Raw genomic sequence first — 19,034 nt, 5'->3', positions numbered from 1 at the left:
CAGCATGCATATAGTCTTTGATCTAGTAATTCCAATGTTAAGAATTTAATTTAGCTGTGAGGATGTTCTGGCACTTGGAAATAACCTGAATATAATATTCACATATAGAAAACAGCTGAATCAAATGTGGCATTTCCTTAAGAAGAAATACGTCAGAATCAAGTGGTGGTTTAACAGATAAATCTATAGTTGGTTTTTTCCTTCTTACAATGAACATGGAAATACTTGGGCATGCTTAACAAACAACAGATCACATACCATACAATAGCTAAGTATAGAACTCATACACAATTAAGAGCTACTCACCTAGTACTCAACAACAAATTATTCTAATTATCATGTACATCTTCTTTTTCCAAAGGACACAATTTAAGCCGATTTAACCTTAAAGATCTAATGCCGTTTTCACTGGCTGTTCCTCCTTAAGAAGTTCTAATAGGTTAACATTTAACAAAGGGTTTCATTCTAGCCAAATAACTACCACTCATGTAAAAATTCACTGTTGACTTTTGGCCCAATTTCTCTTGTGCTCATTAAAGGGGGGGGGGGGAAACTTCTTGAGACTCACTTTTGAATGGTAACTTTCCATCGCCTTTGTCACATATAAAAAAGAAACTGTATTTTTCCAGTAAGACTCCAGACACTAAACTGTGGTGACAACAAATTTTTTATTCAACTGGTTCAAAAAGTTTTGAGAATGAATGCATTGAGATGACCAAATAGACTTTTAAAAACAAATCTTTGCCAAATAGTTTACTTCTAGACTTCATTTTCTTTTTTTCTCTTTTTTCTAGGGTAGAATTAAATACCCACAGCTACTGGTACCACAAACATGTTAACAGAAGGCTGCTCCACATTGAAAGCCTTCTAAGACTGGCAACTAGATTTACAACAAGTGTAAAAAAGGGATTAAAACCATGCCATTGACAAGTGAACTTACCCCTGGGCTCCTTGGAGGCTTGTCAGTTTAGTCTTTGGAGGTCCCCGAATACCATTTTAAGTGTTACCATGTTACTGCTGCTGAGTAATAGTGCAAGTGCTAAAATGCAAAATTCAGATGGTACAGGGTTTGGAAATCATGCAATTTAGATGCAGAAAAAAAAATTCAAACAACGCAAGATCCTTTTACAGAGGAAACTGAATAACGAAACAACGTGGCGATCACAAGTCTAAAGGACGACTTCATTTCTAAAAGTTTCAAACACGCAACGTGCAAAATGACAAACCTATTTACCATCATCTACCAGGTAAGGGCATCAGGTAGAACTACCGACACAAACCCGTTCACATTCTTCCATCAGAAAACAAGCTCGACTCTCACAGCAGTTACATAAAAAGTACAACAGAGAATCAGTAATTATTGCTTTTACATACTTCACAATGCATTGTGAGAGTCTAATCTGAGTTTGTAAACGATTTTATTCAACGTTACTCTAGTCCCCCACTGTGGGGGACAAAGCCCATTTCACTTAACACTTCCAGACAGACACCCCACCCTGCTAGTTCTTAAAGCTATCAGGCTCTGTAATGGATTTCAGGCACAAGATAATTTGTGGTTTCTTCTACTTTATCCCTACTGCAATTAATTCCACTTTTCAAATCCCAAGCTAGGAAGGTGCTGATATGCCCTTCTTTTCGACTGCTATGCTTTGCTACAAAGCATTTGAAAATAATTAACAGAGTTCTTCCCACTCCCCCAAATAAGAATAGTTTTAGAAGGCAAGAGTCCCAATGGAGATTTATACAGGCCATGTAAATAGAACATCACCCAAACGCACAGAGGCACTAGTAAAAAGCCGGAGGGCGCTGCTTACCATTTTAGGTGCGGTCACCCAGACTTATTAAAAACTAGATTTAAAAAGAAAAAACAAAAAAACAAAAAAACAAAAAACTTTCACTTTGGACAATGCAAGAACAAATAGCAATTAAGTCTGGGTATCAGGTGTCAATGCATGACAGGTGAGGAATCCATCTGACTTGAGACAACTTTTCAAATAAGTTTATTTGAAGCAAAATAAACTACTGCCAAGAAACTTTATGAAAGTTCCATCTCAAAAGGGTCAAAAAAGGGGAATTAACTGCTATGAATTCTTTGCATTCAGGGCTGCAAAACAAAGACACATATTATTTAAATCAGTTTTATTTAAGAATTTCCAACATTGACAACTCTTATAAAAAGCATCCAAGCACAGGACACAGAACTGCATCAAACAGCATTCTTATGGGTAGCTAACAGACATGAGAACTTCCACCCTTCTTTGCGACACCCCGAGCTCACTGGTGAACTCTGCTTCCAAGTACTCCCGCAAAGCACACCACAAGCTCGTCCATGTTCTCACCCCACCAGCTTCAGTTCACGTGACCACACTTACAGATCAGTAACAGAAGAGAACACACACCATACAGCATTCACAGCAGTTGACAAAGGGGCGGGGGGAGTACAAGTCATCGTTTCACTTAACACATTCAGCTAACGTGGGTTATCTAGGAACAAAACTCACTTAGTCTTCCAACAGATGTGGATGTCCTTTGAATGCAAAAAACATTCGTACATTATTTGCTATCATTGCTCTCTGCACACTCTCTCACCAAAGCCACAGGATTGAGAGACACATCTCGCCAAGTTAAAAAATATCCATTATGCACCACCAAGTCTCTGCACGCGCTCTCTCCTGGCCTCGCTCATACTAGCCTTTCATGCCTCGGCACCACCATCAATCCCACACAAGGTTTCAAAGTTCAAACAGCCTTCTGGATCCATATCACAGCCTTGCGTTCACAGCGTTGATACGACTCCATGAAATAAAGAGTAGCGGATAAAAATGGGACACCCACCGTCAAAGACGCAGCCTGTGCAGCGTGCTGACGAGTTCTTGAATGAGAAAGCGTGCAGACAGAAGTATTCCTATGGCAGAACATTTACAGCACTACTTTCAATGAAGTGCTTCTTCCATAAACATTTGAAATGAGATGAACTGCAGAGATTAAATGAAGGCTTCGTATTGTACTTGTGCATGTGAAGGGAGACAAGCGTTAAAAAAACAAGAACAAAACCAGAAAGAACCAAACACTGTGACACCGTCATCTCCGAGAAGGAGATCTTCCTAAGAGAAAAATCCATATGGTGGGGTTCAAATTAAAACAAGGAGAAAAGAATGTAGTCCTAACCAATGGTTTCCATTTGAACATGCAAAGAATTCACTTGACAAGTCCAGGGATAAAAGAGTACAGGAGAAACCTTTTGATATCAGTTGTAGTGTGTTGGTTTTTACCCATCAGGCAAACAGCAGTTCACTTTCAAACACTCAATATTTCAACCCTTTATGTAACAAAACTTATAAAATTCCTTTAGCTTTTCCTCTTTTTCTAAAGAAAAATGTCAAAAATACTGCTGAATATACTCCACACTGAACAAACCAATTTTGAAAATTCTTAGTACATATGTATCTTACAATATACTTACCATGTGTTTAGAAAAATGTGAATTCCCACCAGTCTCTACCACGCCCACTCTCTACATCCCCCAGCCAGAAGACTTAGAATCCATGCTTGAGCCAAAGCCTCCATTAAAGCCGCTGCCTGACCCTGCATTCGATGCGGATCCCCAACCAATGGCTGCACCTGAATTAGAACCGCTATAGGAGTTATTTCCAGAACCAAAGGCCTGATTTGGCTCCCGCTGCATGTTGCCTTGGCTTTGGTTGTTACCTGACGGGCCCGACTGGTTCTGCTGACTGGCCAGCATTCCCATCATGCCCCAGCTGCTCTGCAGCGCGGCCTGGGCCGCGGCCATCATCGCTGGATTAATGCTGAAAGCACCAAAGTTCATCCCTCCGCCCATATTACTTCCTTGATTGTTCCCCAGGCCTGCCCCACCCCCTCTACTGTTACCAAACCCACCCTGATTCCCAAAGCCACCTGGATTACCACCGAATCTTCCACTTCTTTCTAACTGTCTATTGCTATTGTGCTTAGGTTCAGCATTGGATATGTGGACGCTGATTCCTTTAATGATCAAGTCCTCTCCACAAAGAGACTGGGCAACCTGTAAGAAATAAGAGGCGTAGATAAGGGAGATTAAACCACTGTGTCACGTGTCAAGGTAGCGATAACACTCCGATGTCAAGCCACGGTCTAAGCTGGAGGACAAATAGGCAACGACCGCTCATTTCTTTCGAAGCCATAAAACCGCCTTTACCTCCTGGAAGGCAGCAGGGATCTGCCAGCTTATTCTCAACAAACAGAGTTCTCTGAGTTAACTGCCTCACACTGAAAACGTATCGCAAGGGTTTACCATGACCATCTAGACCCACCTAGCCCACAGCTCAGCTAAGGACGGCAACTAGCGGCGCAGGAGAAGTTCAAGACAATTCCCTAACAGAGCCGGGACAAAATTGTTAAAGAGAAAAATACCTGATCGTCCGCAAACGTAACAAAGGCAAAGGCCCTGAACGGTTTGGGAATGAAGACGTCTACCACTTCCCCGTACTGGCAGAAGAACTGGCGCAGCTCGTCGGCGGTCATGTCCTCCGTGCAGCGCCCGACGAACACCTTCCTGCTTCTCAGAGGCTCGTCCGGGCTTTGCTGGGCAAGTCAAAAGAAAAGAGAACTATGAGAAATATTCTACGAGCCAAGAAAAGAGGATCGAACAAAAGTTACCTGCCTTTCCTCTTAGTCATTACGAAGTAGGTACATTCTTAGTTTTCTGCACCAGCACGTCTTTTGAAAACTTCGGTGAGGAAAAACATTTCATTTTTTAAAAAACCGAATTTTTAAGTTTTCTCTGCACCCAGCACGGGACCTGAATTCACAACTCTTGAGATCAAGAGTCACACACACTCTACCAACTGAGCCTGCCAGTGGCCCCCACATTTTAAAGTTTAAAGTTCACGACTAGCTATTTGGATTAAGGAAAGCCAATGACAGAAATGCCCTGGCAAAGACGCTAACTCTCCGAGTCAGTCCTGCTTGCCTGAAACCTAGTCAGGCCCTTGTGATAAGATTCATGTATTCTGACCGCCCTTGCATTTTACTGAGTATCTACGTAAGAAACTGTTCACGCACTAAAAATAACAAGAATAAAACAAAAAAACTTTTAGAGGGGTAATAAACTAAAGATTTCAAACAAAAATATTCAGCACACATGCAGGTACTAAGGCTTTAACAAGGCAAAAGGTTTCAGGAATCCACCAGCCACCACCTTTTCCAAGTGCATTTTATGTGTCATTTTACAATGTCTTCTAAGGGAGTTTGTCAGCAAAAAGTCCCAAAGCACAGGAAAAAAGAGCAAAGTACCTTAGAATTAGGAAGTTTACAGTCACACCACCGTCCATCTATCATATGCCGCTGTGACATTACTTTAACCTGGGTTTCATATTCCGTAAAACGAACAAAGCCAAACCCCTTTGAATGACCAGTTTTAATATCCTTCTTGACCTAGGGAGAAAAAAAACAAAAACAAAAACAAAAACCAATGAAATTTACTAGACACCCCCCCACCCCAAAATCAGGTCCTTGGTAATTTGAATGCATTCACTTTGACTGGAGTTGCTCAATTAAAATTTAAACCAAGTCGTTCAAGTGTCTGCCTTCAGCTCAGGTCATGATGGAACTGAGCCCCAGGTTGGGCTCCCTACTCAGCAGGAGGCCTGTTTCTCTCTCTCCCACTCCCCCTGCTTGTGTTCCCTCCTATCAAATGACTAAATAAAAATCTTAAAAAATAATAATAATAAATAAATAAAACAAAGTAAAACTTACACCAAATTATTCTTGAGGTAAAAAAGAGGAGGGTAAACATTGATCTAGACCATGTTAATAGTTAAACATGGGGGCACCTGGGTGGCTCAGTGGGTTAAAGCCTCTGCCTCTGGCTCAGGTCATGATCCCAGGGTCCTGGGATGGAGCCCCACATCGGGCTCTCTGCTCAGCAGGGAGCGGCTTCCTCCTCTCTCTCTACCTGCCTCTCCACCTACTTGTGATCTCTGTCAAATAAATAAATAAAATCTTAAAAAAAAAATAATCATGTCGCAAAACAGAATTTTAACAAAATGTTTTAGAATGCAAAGATATATTAGATCTAATATTTACAAATCCTAAGTGGGAAAAGCAGAAAAAAAGTATTTTTCTTTTTAGAGTTTATTTTAGTAATCTCTCTACAATGTGGGCTTCCATCTCACAACCTTGAGGTCAAGAGTCCCATGCACCCCCAAATGAACCAGCCAAGTCCCCCCACCTTTAAAAATAAGTGCTTTTTGATCTCCCAGCAATGTAAGTTACAAAGAAATAGGCTATGGACACCTGGGTTGGCTCAGTCAGTTAAGCACCTGTCTTCAGCCCAGGTTATAATTTCAGGGTTGTGGGATCAAGCCCCGCACTGGGCTCCCTGCTCAGTGGGGAGTCTGCTTCTCCCTCTCCCCTTGCTGCTACCCCCACTCTTGCGCATGCTCTGTCTCAAAAAAATAAAATCTTAAAAAAAGAAAAACAGGCCCTTAAGCCTTTATGCAGCTGGATTTTATAACATCAAAGGCAAAAATATAGGCTATATGCATAATGGGAAATCGTATAACCCAAGTTTGGTTTTTGTTTAAGTAGGCTCTAGGCCCAACATGGGGCTTGAACTCACAACCCTGAGATCAAGAGTTGCGTACTCTACCCACTGAGCCCGCCAGGCACCCCAACCCATATTTCTTTTCGGCCTCCCTTATGTATGCATGTAATAAACACAAAAATACCGTCTGCTGGGCATGAAGGGCCAACAGTGTCACCAAACTACAGGAATTCTGGATGTTCATTCATGGGAAGAGAAAAATCGTTCTATGAAATCAAAGTTTACCTGAACCATGAGAACTTCTCCAAAGGTACTAAAATATTCTTTTAGATCTTGTTCAGTTGTTTTCCATGGAAGACCCAACACTATTAAATCAGACGTTTTCTGGACAGCTCTTTTCACTTTCACTGCTGATGAAGCATCTGTCTCATCCATTTTTCTTTTGTTATCTAAACAAAATGAGCAGAAACCTTTCAGAACTCCTCACTTAACATGTCTTAAAACACATCAGCTCCTACACCTAACAACAATAAGCAAAAAGATTCTAAGAATAAGATATTGAAAACTTTTCGCAGAGTGAGGTCAGCTCTCACAGACAGACGGAGGGAGTAGAGAAGCGGCTGAGGGGCTCTGCTGGTGTGAAGGCAAGAACTCCCACCTCTGGTTTCGGGTGATCTGAAGATTATGATGGTTTGTTCTCCCCACTCAAAAGGCACAGCGAAACAAAAATAATCCTACTTCACTCTGACTCTAAAAACATAGTAAGGGGGAAAAAAAAAGGCTAAAAAGGCACGCTACACTTTGTGCCTATTAAATGGAGTTGCTTAATTTAATGCCTGTAACTTTAAAAAGTTGTATACCAAAAAACAATCCAACTTTTATCTCCAGCTGTATATTCAAGAGTGACTTCAATTTTCTTTTTCTTTCTTTTCTAAACGTTCAACCATGAACTCATGTTGATTTCATAATAGAAAAGTCTTGGGTTATTTTTAAAGAAAACAGTATTCAGAAGGGAAGTGGAAGAACTGAATGAATTTTAAGAAACAACTATCTTTAATTTTACAAATTTTTCATTTTTATTTATTTTGAGAGTGAGCGAGTGCACACGCGCACACTGGTGAGTGAGAGGGAGAAGCAGATTCCCCAGTGACCACAGAGCATGATGCTGGGCTCCATCCCAGGACCCCAAGATCACAACTTGAGCTGAAGACAGACACCCAACAGATTGAGCCATCCAGGCAACCCTAGACTTTATTTTTTAGAGCAGGTTTAAGTCCACAGCAAAGTGGAGAGGAAGGCAGAGATCTCCCACATCTCCCCTCTTACCTCCACAGGTGCACAACTTCCCCCGCTATCATATACCTGCCCCATCCAAGACGGTACATTTGTTAGGACTGATGAACCCACAGGGACCTATCTCGATCTAAACAACATTTCAGATTTGGGTAACAGCATACTAAGAAAAACTAACTTGATACTGTTAAAAATGTTCTCAAAGTGGAAGGCAAAGTCTTGTATACTAACCAAACAGGATACTTTTTGCAACATCAAGTTATAATAAAAGTAACAAAGCAAAAGTAACTAAAGCAAATTCTTACCACTAAAATGTACCTGTTTCCTCCACAAACTTAATGCCTTTTTTTTTTTTTAAAGATTTAGAACACCAGTGATAAGTGGCAGTGAGAATAAGACCAAAACCCCAAATTATAAGTGCACTAATTCAAGATTTGGGTTCCTGCAACTGATTATCATTTAAGGAGGGAAAAATCAGATTAACTGAACCAATAATACAAGCTTGCAAGAACAAAAACCAGAACTAAGTATCAGGGCACTTTGAAAGATTCTGACAAAACAGTCTTAGTTTCCTTTAAATTCAGCATTAACTTGGCATACTTGTCCAGATAATTAAATACATAGCTTTCTCTTTAGAAAAACATTCTCTATCTCCAATTTTCACTAATTTAGACTAGAGACGCTCCAAACCAGTCTAGTCTATTAGTAAAGTTTAAATAAATACTGGGGTTACAGGAGAGGTTTCACCGTGACATGAGGCGCTGCACCAACTCAGAGGAGATACAAACACCACAGTTTAGAATTGCAAAAGCAAATGGCAACAAACCTTTGGGATAGTTGACAACATACACCAGGTTCCCCCAGCCAGCATCGGGGGCATGCAGAATTCCTTCCACCAGCCGGACACCTCTCATACACTGCGACACTGGATTCCTGTAGCGCAGTCCACAGGCGCCGGGAAACTGGGCTGTAACTGTGGACAGCAGCACTGTCCCGTCGTCTTCTGATGGTATTTCAATGGGCTCGTCATTCTCATCTTCAGTCACCCGAATATACTCGGACATCTTTTCTTATCTTTCTTCAAGGGAAAAGACATGTTAATGACACTCACTCAGGTGGAAGAAACTGTTTCCTTAAAAATCACCCGAACACACACTACCACCCCAACGTTCTAGGACTTCTAGAAGAACTTTAGGGTTTGGGTTCTTATACCCGTCGGTGATCACTGAAACGAGGCCAAGGCAAGGACAGTGCCTTGTGAGTTCATTCCTGCCATAGACACGTGCCCAGGGCCCGCTACGCATCAGATGCTGCACCGGGAACCCGTCAGTCCCCCGGAGCACGCTGGTGACAAGGGGCGTGGCGGGGAGGAAGGGGACGCAGAGATGACAGCAAACAAGCTATTCATTTATTACAGCTGTGCTATACGCCACCAGAAAGAAGTCAATCATCCTGGGGGGCCGAGGAGAACCTACGGCTGAGCCGTGTGTGGGGGATCAGGGCACATGTCCCTGAGAACACGATGCAGAAGCCGTGTCGAGGAGGCACGCGAGCAGTGAGCAGGGGGAGAGGGCAGGAAAAAAGTTCCTCCCTGTTCCTCACTGGGGGACTTCCGGGGGGAGCTCCCCAAACTTGAGCCAAGGACAGCGACGACAGGTCCTTAGCGACGCGGGCCGCCACCTCCCAGAAGCCAGTGCGTGGGGGCCGAGGGAGGAGTTTTTAAGCGCGGCCCGAGGTACAGAGGCGGGGAACCAGGGCCTAGGCTGCCGGGGTCCCCCGGCGGGCCGGGTGCTGGAGGCCCAGGGCACGGCTCGGGCCCGAGGCTAGGCCAAAGCTCCGCCTCGGGCTGCACGGCACCGCGGGCCAATTGTCCCTGCTCCGGCGCCGGCTGCCACCCCGCGCCGGGCCCTAACGACGCGCCCGCGCGAGGCCGCTCAGGCAGGACGAGGCAGGCCCGGCCCCACGGCTCCCTTCCCGGGGCGAGGGCGAAACCCGCTGCGTCCGCCTCGGGCCGCGCCGCGCCGGAGCCGAGACGCCCCGGGTGTCCTCAGTGAGAAGCGTTCGCGACTCACCCGCTAGGCCGCTGCTAGGAAGCCCGACAGGGAAACCGAAGCAGCGAGGGATCCAGGAGCAGCCCAGCTACCGCTTCGCTCCCACAAAATGGCGCTAGGGCCGCCTCCTCCCCCGGCCGGCCGTCGTCCTCTCCCACCGGCTCCGCGTCAGGAGGGGAAGGACGCCGCACGGAGGCACGATGACCTTCTCCCCAGAGAGGCAGCGCTCCCTGATGAGAGGCTGAGCAAACGGGGCGGACTTAAACGCTAGAATATGGCCAAAAATCTGGAGGAGAAAACCCCAAAATTGAAAAAACAAGAAAGCCTAGACTGTTGGCTCCCCCCACGTAGCGTAACAGATGGCTTCGCCGGACCAACCGTCGGCCCCCGGTCCCGGCCCGAGCTCGCGCACTCTGAAAGTGCGCGAGATTAGCTCAGGGGCAGGGCTAGGAGAGACAGGGCGGGGCCAGGTGAGGTGGGGCGGGGCGGGGCGGGGCCAGACGGGGGCGGGGCCAGACGGGGGCGGGGAGCCGGGTCCCGGGTCTTCCTGACTTTCGAGAAGCTGGAGAGAGCAGGGAAGTCAAGCAACCTTTGGTTAAAAAGCCAGCCGGGTGCATCCTCTCCCCACTCCCCTAGGCAAGCTCCACACCTGGAAAGAATGACTTTATTTCAAATAAACAAATGATAGCGCCTACCATCTACCTCGATAGCCTCGTGTACGGAAGGTACTATTGATAAAATTCTCATGTACAGGTGAGGAGGAAATTGAGGCACACAGAGGTTAAGCATCTTGCATGAGGTCACCCAGGCAGTAAATGGCGGACCTGGGATTCGAACCCTAACTCTAATGGTAACATACTCCAGCTCCAGGCCTCTAATAATAACACTGTGCTTTTCCTGTAATAGGACAGGCCCTGCCCAACCTCACAGGGCCAGTCAATGGTGGGACTGGGATTTGAACCCAGGCAGTCTGACTCCGGAGTGGAGGAGCTCCATGGCCTCCCGGACAGCCTCCTAGGGAATAAACACTAAGACGGGCAAGGCTAAGTCCTGGTGGGTGCTGTTTCTGCTAACCAGATAGCGGCTGAGTCAATTTGCAGAGATAAGGGAAGAGAGCGTGGAGGAAGACAGATTGCGGATCTTTTACGGGCTTTGGGGGCGCCTCAGCACACAGAGGATGGCAGAGTTTGGGCACATGGGCCCCTATGGTCAGTAACATTTTGAAGCACCGGATGAAGCATGGAGGCTTCGGTCATCTGAACTAATCCACTCAACCATTTTGGGGGGAGAAATTCGTTTTATGGGGCACCTGTGTGGCTCAGTGGGTTGAAGCCTCTGCCTTTGGCTCAGGTCCTGATCCCAGGCTCCTGGGATTGAGCCCTTATCTGGCTCTCCTCTCCGCAGGGAGCCTGCTTCCCTTACTTTCTCTCTGCCTGCCTCTGCCTACCTGTGATCTCTGTCTATCAAATAAATAAAATCTTTAAAAACAAAAGAAAAAAAAGAAAAAAATATATATATATTAAAAAAAAGAAGTTCATTTTATTATCTCTCCGCTCCGCACAAAAAACTGAGGCTCAGAGGCTGTGAGATTCGCCTGAGGTCAAACAGATCCCCAAATGCGTCACCCAGCTATAATTTCCTCTCCCAGGTCTATCTGTCCCTGAAGCTGTGTTCCTGGGCCACATGTTCTCTGCGCCATGATTGAGACTGAGGCATTCGGTGTGGGCAGCTCTGTGGGCCTTGGAGGCCAGCCATAGGTGGGAGGAGCAGGGTATGCAGAAACTGGAGAAAAATCAAACAGGACAAAACCACAAAAGCTGTCCCTTCCCCCAGAAGTTTCAGGCCAGCAAACACAGTCTTGAAGAGAACAAACACTCCTTCGGGAAGAGAATCAATGATAAGGTCAGAGGGAGGCTGAACAATGGAGTCCTCCTGCTCTAGCTGGAGCTCATCTCTGGGTTTCAGCCCTGCAGTCATGATTGGTAAACGTTCTGCTTGCTTAAAATGTGTTTTGTAAGTTCTCCGGGTTTGTTTGTTTCTTTGTTCATAGCTCTTAGACGTTAAGCTTGAGGATTGTTAGAAAGCCAAATGTGTCTGTTCCTACCCATCTCTTCTCTTCTGAGCATTTATTTATTTATTTATTTGACACAGAGAAAGAGATCACAAGTAGGCAGAGGCAGGCAGAGAGAGAGGGGGGAGCAGGCCCCCTGCGGAGCAGAGAGCCGGATGTGGGGCTTGATGCCAGGACTCTGAGATCCTGACCTGAGCCAAAGGCAGAGGCTTAACCCACTGAGTCACCCAGACGCCCCTCTTCTGAGCATTTATTAAGTGCTTTCTGAAGACGATAGGTCAGAAAAGATAGACGGAGCTCTCATGCCTCATCTAGCATTGTGCCAAAACTACAGTGTAAAAGACACACAAGAAAAATGAAGGCCAGGAGCGCCTGGGTGGCTCAGTGGGTTAAAGCCTCTGCCTTCGGCTCAGGTCGTGATCCAGGATCCTGGAGTCTAGCCCCTCATCAGGCTCTGTGCTCAGTGGGGAGCCTGCTTCCCCGCCCCTCCCCGCCACTGACGCCTGCCTCTCTGCCTACTTGTGATCTCTCTCTCTCTGTCAAATAAATAATTTAAAAATCTTAAAAAAAAAAAAAAAAGAAAAGAAAAATGAAGGCCAGCCACTGTGGGCATGGAGTGGTCTAGAATCCAGGGACAGAGAGTTAATTAGAAGATGATCCCGGGAGACCTAAAGCACATGGATGCCAGTCCTAGGAAGATGCTGAGGGACTAAGGGTCTCCCTAATAGCTCTTTTGGGGTGGTGGCTTCCCGTATAAGGATGAGGATTCTCAACTGGAAGGAAAGGACACTGGGCAGAGAACCAGAGTACCTGGGAACGGGCCTCAGTTCTCACTCCAGTTACTAGTCCACGCCACCTCACCTCCCCGTCCCCCCTTAGATTCCCAGCTCTGCCAGCTTCAGAAAGTGTACAGAATGGAACTCTAAATGCATTCTTGAACACTACAAGAAATACCAAGATAATGAAAGTATTTAAATAAGAGTAACTTCAAGATTTACTTTTCTCTTAGTCTCAGTGTTTTTTGGTTCCACCGACATTAGAAACTGCCTCTCCAACTGGTCTAGGTTTGACTTAGATTTCTCTAAAAATTTTTTTAAAAGATTTTGTTTATTTATTTGACAGACAGAGACCACAAGTAGGCAGAGAGGCAGGCAGAGAGAGGAAGGGAAGCAGGCTCCCCGCTGAGCAGAGAGCCAGATGTGGGGCTCAATCCTAGGAGCCTAAAATCATGACCTGAGCCAAAGCAGAGGCTTTAACCTACTGAGCCACCCAGGCGCCCCTCCCTTAGTCATTTTAAATCTAGAAGAATCTCCCCCTCCAGGATACTGACTTTTTAAAGACATCTGACTTTAAAATAAAGATATTTTTAAAATATTTAAAATGTTGTACATTTTAGATTCATTTGGTTGGTTCCTCCTGGCATTATTTAGCTCATTCCTCTCTCCCCTATTTTTCCTGCATACAGGAAGTTAGGTTTAAAGACATGATCACATTTAGAATGGCGAGAATATTTTGTGAGTAAAGGCATGTCTGTTTCATTGCATCCGGTCAGGAACACATAATGCCTGGTTGTCTAACTCTCAGTGATGCTAAGTTAGATTTTTGGTTAAGACTGTGACCACCAGGGGTGCCTGGGTGGCTCAGTGGCTTAAAGCCTCTGCCTTCACCTGGGGTCATGATCTTGGGGTCCTGGGATTGAGCCCCACATCGGGCTCTCTGCTCAGTGGGGAGTCTGCTTCCCTTCCTCTCTCTGCCTGCCTCTCTGCCTACTTGAGTTCTCTGTCTGTCAAATAAATAAATAAAATCTTAAAAAAAAAAATGACTGTGACCACCAGATCTCTCCAGAAAAAGCGTATTTTCCCTCTCTGCAATTTGCAAGTAATCTCTGGGTGATACTTGGGCACAGGCCAATATCCCATTGACCTACAACCTTTCCCTTAATGGATTTGGCATCCACTGATGATATTTGCCTGGTTCAGTAACTTCACGGGGTTGCAAAATGGCAAATTTTAAAATGCTATCATTCCCTCTACATTCCTTTGTAAAGAAGAACTTTCCTTCACCAGCTGGGGATGAACTACAATGCCTTCTAAATACTTACTTTTTATCAATTTTCAGAATAGGTTGATATAATAATTACCTCCAGTGTTAACACAAGAATTTTGTTTTCTCTCTCTCCTTTTTTTTTTAAATTAAAAAAAATTTTTTCAAGTAGGCTCCAAACCCAGTATGGAGCCTAACATGGGGCTTGAACTCATGACCCTGATACCCAGACCTGAGCCGAGATCAAGAGTCAGATGCTTAACTGACTGAGCCACCCAGGTACCCCAAAGATTTTATTTAAGTAATCTCTACACCCAACATGGGGCTTGAACTTACAATCCTGAGGTCAAGAGTTGGATGGCTCAGTTGGTTAAGCCACTGCCCTCGGCTCAGGTCATGATCCCAGAGTGCTGGGATCGAGTCCCGCATCGGGCTCCCAGCTCCGCGGTGAGTCTGCTTCTCCCTCTGACCTTCTCCCCTCTCATGTTCCCTCTTACTCTTTCTCTCCTTCTCAAATAAATAAATAAATAAATAAAATCTTTAAAAGAGAGAGAGCGAGAGAGTTGGATGCTTCACTGACTGAGTTAGCCAGACACCAATCCCCTCTCTTTTTTTGATAGTCATTATGAACTCTTGGATTTTATTTATTCAATGTTTTACAATAGGTTACAGTCATTAGTGTTTTTAATGATCAAATTGTCCTAATGGTGGCCTGGGGAGCCCTTTAAACTAGCTTTGGCTCATTTTAATGTGTCCCTATTAGTTTCTGACCATGTTCTTGCTTTCTGGCACAAAAAGTTCACCTTATACATTCCCTGCACCAGCCCTGGAATCTGCCATTCCTCTAAAGAGCTCTGATTCCTTTTAGTCAGGGAAGGCATTTACAAACAAGAATTTGGGCGTTAGTTGTCCTCATTGCTACTGTAGGGTTATCACAGCATTTTTGAAAAGTAAAAGCACATAATACCAAGGCAAGGTATTTTTATCTCATCACAATTTACTTTCTTTTAATTTAAGTTCCTCAGAACCTGCCAAAGTTACGATACGCTTCCCGGTTTGGTCTAGGTCTTCTTTTTTTTAAATTATCTTTTTAAACAACCAATTAGTGCAAAAATACCAACAACAAAAAACTGCAGTCCCTTATTCTCCTCATATATATACTTACATATATTTAAATAATAAATCTATTCTGCAAAATTTTGATTCATTCATTTTAGAGATTATCTGTTGATGACATATTATAAGTGAAGGCTTTCATCTCAAACATTCCTGTATCATGTCCTCCAGGATCCCGGGATCATGACCTGAGCCGAAAGCAGAGGCTTTAACCCGCAGAGTCACCCAGGCACTCCTCAATGTTTTCATTATTATAACTAAATAAATTTTATTCAATACTGACCCAAGAAATATCCTTTCTTGTGCAACTTTTTCTTTTTCCTGGAGTTAATAATTGCCTTGTTTTTTCCCCTTGTTTTTTCTCCTTGAACATCCAAATCTACATCCTCAAAAAGCTGTATGAACCTCTCAAAGTTTTCCTTATAGTCAACTCTGTCAACAGTCGATATCCTTCATGTTTGAAAAAGGCTTTATTCAATGATCACACTTGACTGACAGTCTGGTTGCATATAGAATTTTAGGTTGAAAATCATTTTTTTCTCAACACTTTGAAGATATTTTCCCATTACCCTCTAGCTTCTCTTGCTGCTTTTGGGAAGCCTAATTGCTTTCTTGGTCATTTGTATAATCTGCGTGTTATTCCTGAAACATTTATGATCACCTTATCACTCGCAGCCTGAAATTAAAGATGATGATTTCGTTTTCCTGAAGATCTTTTTTGTTGTTGTTCATTGTCCCAGGCATATGATAATCTTTTCACTCTAGATGTCCTTGTTCTTCAGCTCTGGAAAAGTTTGTTGTAGTATTACTTTAACAATCGCTTCTCTAGTGTTTTCTTTTTATTAGCTAGCTGTTGCTGCCGTGAGCCACCATTAAAGAGAAAAAACCAACTCTCTTCTGTTGTGCAAATTTTCCTTTTCATTCTACTTTCTGTGGAACTTCTCCAACTTTACCTTCAATCTTTTTATTGGCTTTTAAAAAAAATCTATATTTTTATTTTCCCAGAGATCTTTCTTATTTGTTGATTTCTCCTCAATTATAGCCACGGTTCTTTTTGCACAGGAGTAATATTTTATTTAACTCTCTGAGGACATTAATGATAGTTTCCTTGATTTTTTTTGCACACAACATTATGTCTGTTCCATCAGGATAATTATTTTCTGTTTGTTTATTGTGGTTTTGTCTTTCATCTTAGAGGTTTTCTGAACAGAATTTTTGCTCAGAATCCACAGCCCACCTCCTGGGACTTTTCGGAGTATTCCGCAGGGGGTTTTTGTTCTGACTCCTTTTGTTACTTTTCCTGGGGCAGAAATTGTGGGTCCAGAGTGGTAACATACTAATTTATTTGAGTAGTTATATACAAGGCTCTGTTTTGAATAATTCTTACCTCAAACCTATGAGGCAAGCAGGACTATTATTAGCACTTCCCAGCTAAGGAAACTGAAGCACAGAGAGACCATGTAACCTGGCCAAGGTCACACAGCTTGTACATGGCAGAGCTGGTGTTCTTGACTCCAGAACCTGTCCTCTTAATCACTTCTAATCAATCAATTGGTCTAATCAATCAATCAATCATCCTGCCTTATTTGGAACCCTGGGGAAAAACTGCTTTTATTTGCATTTAGCTGACACAAAATGTTACCTGAGTTTCAGGTATACAGCATAGTGATTCAACAACTCTGCATTTTCCTGTGCTCACCACGAGTGTGACTACCATCTGACACCATGTAGCACTATTAAACACCATTGACTATATTCTCTATGCTGCGCTTTTCATCCCCATGACTTATTCATTCCATCACTGGAAGCCTGTGTCTCCCACTCCCCTTCACCCATTCGCCCACCCGCTCCCCAAACATGTCTTTTTCTATTCTTTTTTTTTTTTAATATTTTATCTATTTATTTGACAGAGATCACAAGTAGGCAGAGAGGCAGGCAGAGAGAGGGGGGAAGCAGGCTCCCCACTGAGCAGAGAGCCCGATGCGGGACTCCATCCCAGGACCCTGAGATCATGACCTGAGCTGAAGGCAGAGGCTTAACCCACTGAGCCACCCAGGCGCCCCTCTTTTTCTATTCTTTATAGAAAACAATCACAACATTTTCAGATTTATTGACCATTTACTAAGTGCCAGACACTGTTCCAAGCACTTTACATGGATGCGTTCGTGTAATTCTCACAATGGCTCTATAAAGTAGGTACTGTGTTTGGTTGCATTGTACAAAGACCCTTTGAGAGGTTAACTTGCTCAAGATCCGCAGATAGTGAGGACAGCACCGGGATTTCAAATCAAGGCTTTCCAGCGTCAGGACCTTCCTTTCTTGGACTCTTTGTCTTTGTCTTTTCCTTTCTGGGCCTTGGAAATGGTGTTGAGTTTATCGCCCCCCGCACATCATGACCCACTATCCTCTTCCATTTGAGCCAAGTCTCTCTTATTTCACTATTTCCCCCACTTATTCCTAATCCCTATCCACTTCCATCTTCCCCCGGACCCTCACACAGGTATTTGCTATCTTTCCTTAAGTTTGCCCCTGGCTTTGCAAAGCAGGCGCGGTTGTTCAGTGCATGTACTCAGCAAAACCAGACATTTATGCCGTGCTTGCCATGTGCCAGGTGGTATTCCCGACCAAGGATCAACAAACAACAGCCCGTTGCCCGATTTTGTACGACACACAAGCTAAAATTGGTTTTTACATACTTAGTTGAAACAAAATCAAAAGAAGAATATTTCGTGATATGTGAAATTCGAATTTCAGCGTCCATCAGGTTTAGGGGCACACGGTCATGTTCACCCATTTATATATTGTCCTCATGCCGCATCGGCTTTATGGCATGAGACCCGAAATGTTTACTATCTGGTCCTTTACAGGAAAATGATTTCTGAGCCCTGCTCTAGATGTTGGAGTACAGTAGTGAGCATATGTTTTAAATTTATATATAAAAAAGTGACGGTCTAATGGGGTGGAGGGGTGCATATATTCATCACCCCATCTGGGACTTTTTTTTTTTTAAAGATTTTATTTATTTATTTGTCAGAGAGAGAGAGAGCGCGCGCGCACACAAGCAGGCAGAGTGGCAGGCAGAGGCAGAGAGAGAAGCAGGCTCCCCTCGGAGCAAGGAGCCTGATGTGGGACTCGATCCCAGGACTCTGGGATCATGATCCTAGCCGAAGGCAGTGGCCCAACCAACTGAGCCACCCAGGTGTCCCCCCATCTGGGACTTTTGAGAATGAAAGAGACGTGGGACAGCTTAGTGCAAACTGTCTGTCTGTCCCTGGAAAACTAGGATATGTGGTCGACTCTGAATTGTCATCCTGCCTGAGATCACCAGCTTTGTTTGTCGTGTTTTTAGAATTTTTCATGTCATGAACACACATCTAGAACAGGGCTCAACAACCCACTAGGGCCAGATCTGGGCCACCACAGTTTCTGTACAGCCAAGTTGTACAGTTTCTGTGGAATCAAAGATTTTCAAATGTTTGGGGAGAAAAAAGATCAAAAGAAGAATAATATTTTGTGACACATGCAAATCATATGAAATTCAAATTTCAACGTCCATAGTTTCATTAAAACAGCCCCGCCCACTCATTTGCATATCATCTAAGGCTGCCACAGAGACCCTATAGTCCCAAAAGTCTAAAATATTTACTCTCTGTTTTTTTTTTTTTTAAAGATTATATGTTTTAATTCATTTTAGAGAGAGTGTAGGTGAGTGCGGGGTGATGAGCAGATGGGAAGGGAGAGAGAATCTGAAATAGACTCGTGCTGAGCTCAGAGTCTGATGTGGGGCTCGATCCCACAACCCTGAGATCATGACCTGAGCTGAAATCAAGAGTCGGATGCTTAACTGACTGAGCCACCGAGGTATCCCATACTATCTGGCCTTTTATTTTTTATTACTTTCTTTCTTTCTTGA

At 44.0% G+C, this 19,034-nt stretch overlaps 1 protein-coding gene across 3 annotated transcripts; it reads right to left on the bottom strand.

The window, feature by feature from the left end:
- Positions 1-649: 649 nt before the first annotated feature.
- LOC101677431 (TAR DNA binding protein) lies at positions 650-10,253 on the bottom strand. Of its 3 annotated transcripts, XR_198634.3 has the most exons (7): positions 9,913-10,251; positions 8,667-8,918; positions 6,833-6,996; positions 5,296-5,436; positions 4,414-4,584; positions 2,836-4,045; positions 650-2,104 (listed from the first exon to the last, which is right to left on the bottom strand). XR_198634.3 is itself a non-coding variant. In XM_004741507.3 (6 exons), the coding sequence occupies exons 2-6, from the start codon at positions 8,902-8,904 to the stop codon at positions 3,515-3,517; spliced, it is 1,245 nt and encodes a 414-aa protein (XP_004741564.1). In that variant the 5' UTR covers positions 8,905-8,914; positions 9,913-10,253; the 3' UTR covers positions 2,125-3,514. The 3 variants fall into 3 exon arrangements, 2 of the variants coding, with proteins under 2 accessions (XP_004741564.1, XP_004741563.1); XM_004741507.3 differs by lacking the exon at positions 650-2,104 and having other exon boundaries at positions 2,125-4,045; positions 8,667-8,914; positions 9,913-10,253; XM_004741506.3 differs by lacking the exon at positions 650-2,104 and having other exon boundaries at positions 2,125-4,045.
- Positions 10,254-19,034: the final 8,781 nt, after the last annotated feature.

The sequence above is a fragment of the Mustela putorius genome, unplaced genomic scaffold (genome assembly GCF_011764305.1).
Source record: "Mustela putorius furo isolate JIRA1106 unplaced genomic scaffold, ASM1176430v1.1 tig00003853_pilon_pilon_pilon, whole genome shotgun sequence".
Lineage (NCBI taxonomy): Eukaryota > Metazoa > Chordata > Mammalia > Carnivora > Mustelidae > Mustela > Mustela putorius.
The sequence above is the reverse complement of the archived record's forward strand: the minus strand, read 5'-3'. Positions and strand labels throughout refer to the sequence as shown.

What these genes read in the sequence shown, in the direction of transcription:
- LOC101677431 (XM_004741507.3), bottom strand. Translation starts at nt 8,904, where the DNA reads ATGTCCGAGTATATTCGGGTGACTGAAGATGAGAATGACGAGCCCATT. An exon ending in GTAAACTTCCTAATTCTAAG is followed by an intron (nt 4,585 to 5,295) that starts GTACTTTGCTCT and finishes TGACTTGCCCAG; the next exon opens with CAAAGCCCGGACGAGCCTCT. An exon ending in TTACGTTTGCGGACGATCAG is followed by an intron (nt 4,046 to 4,413) that starts GTATTTTTCTCT and finishes TATTTCTTACAG; the next exon opens with GTTGCCCAGTCTCTTTGTGG.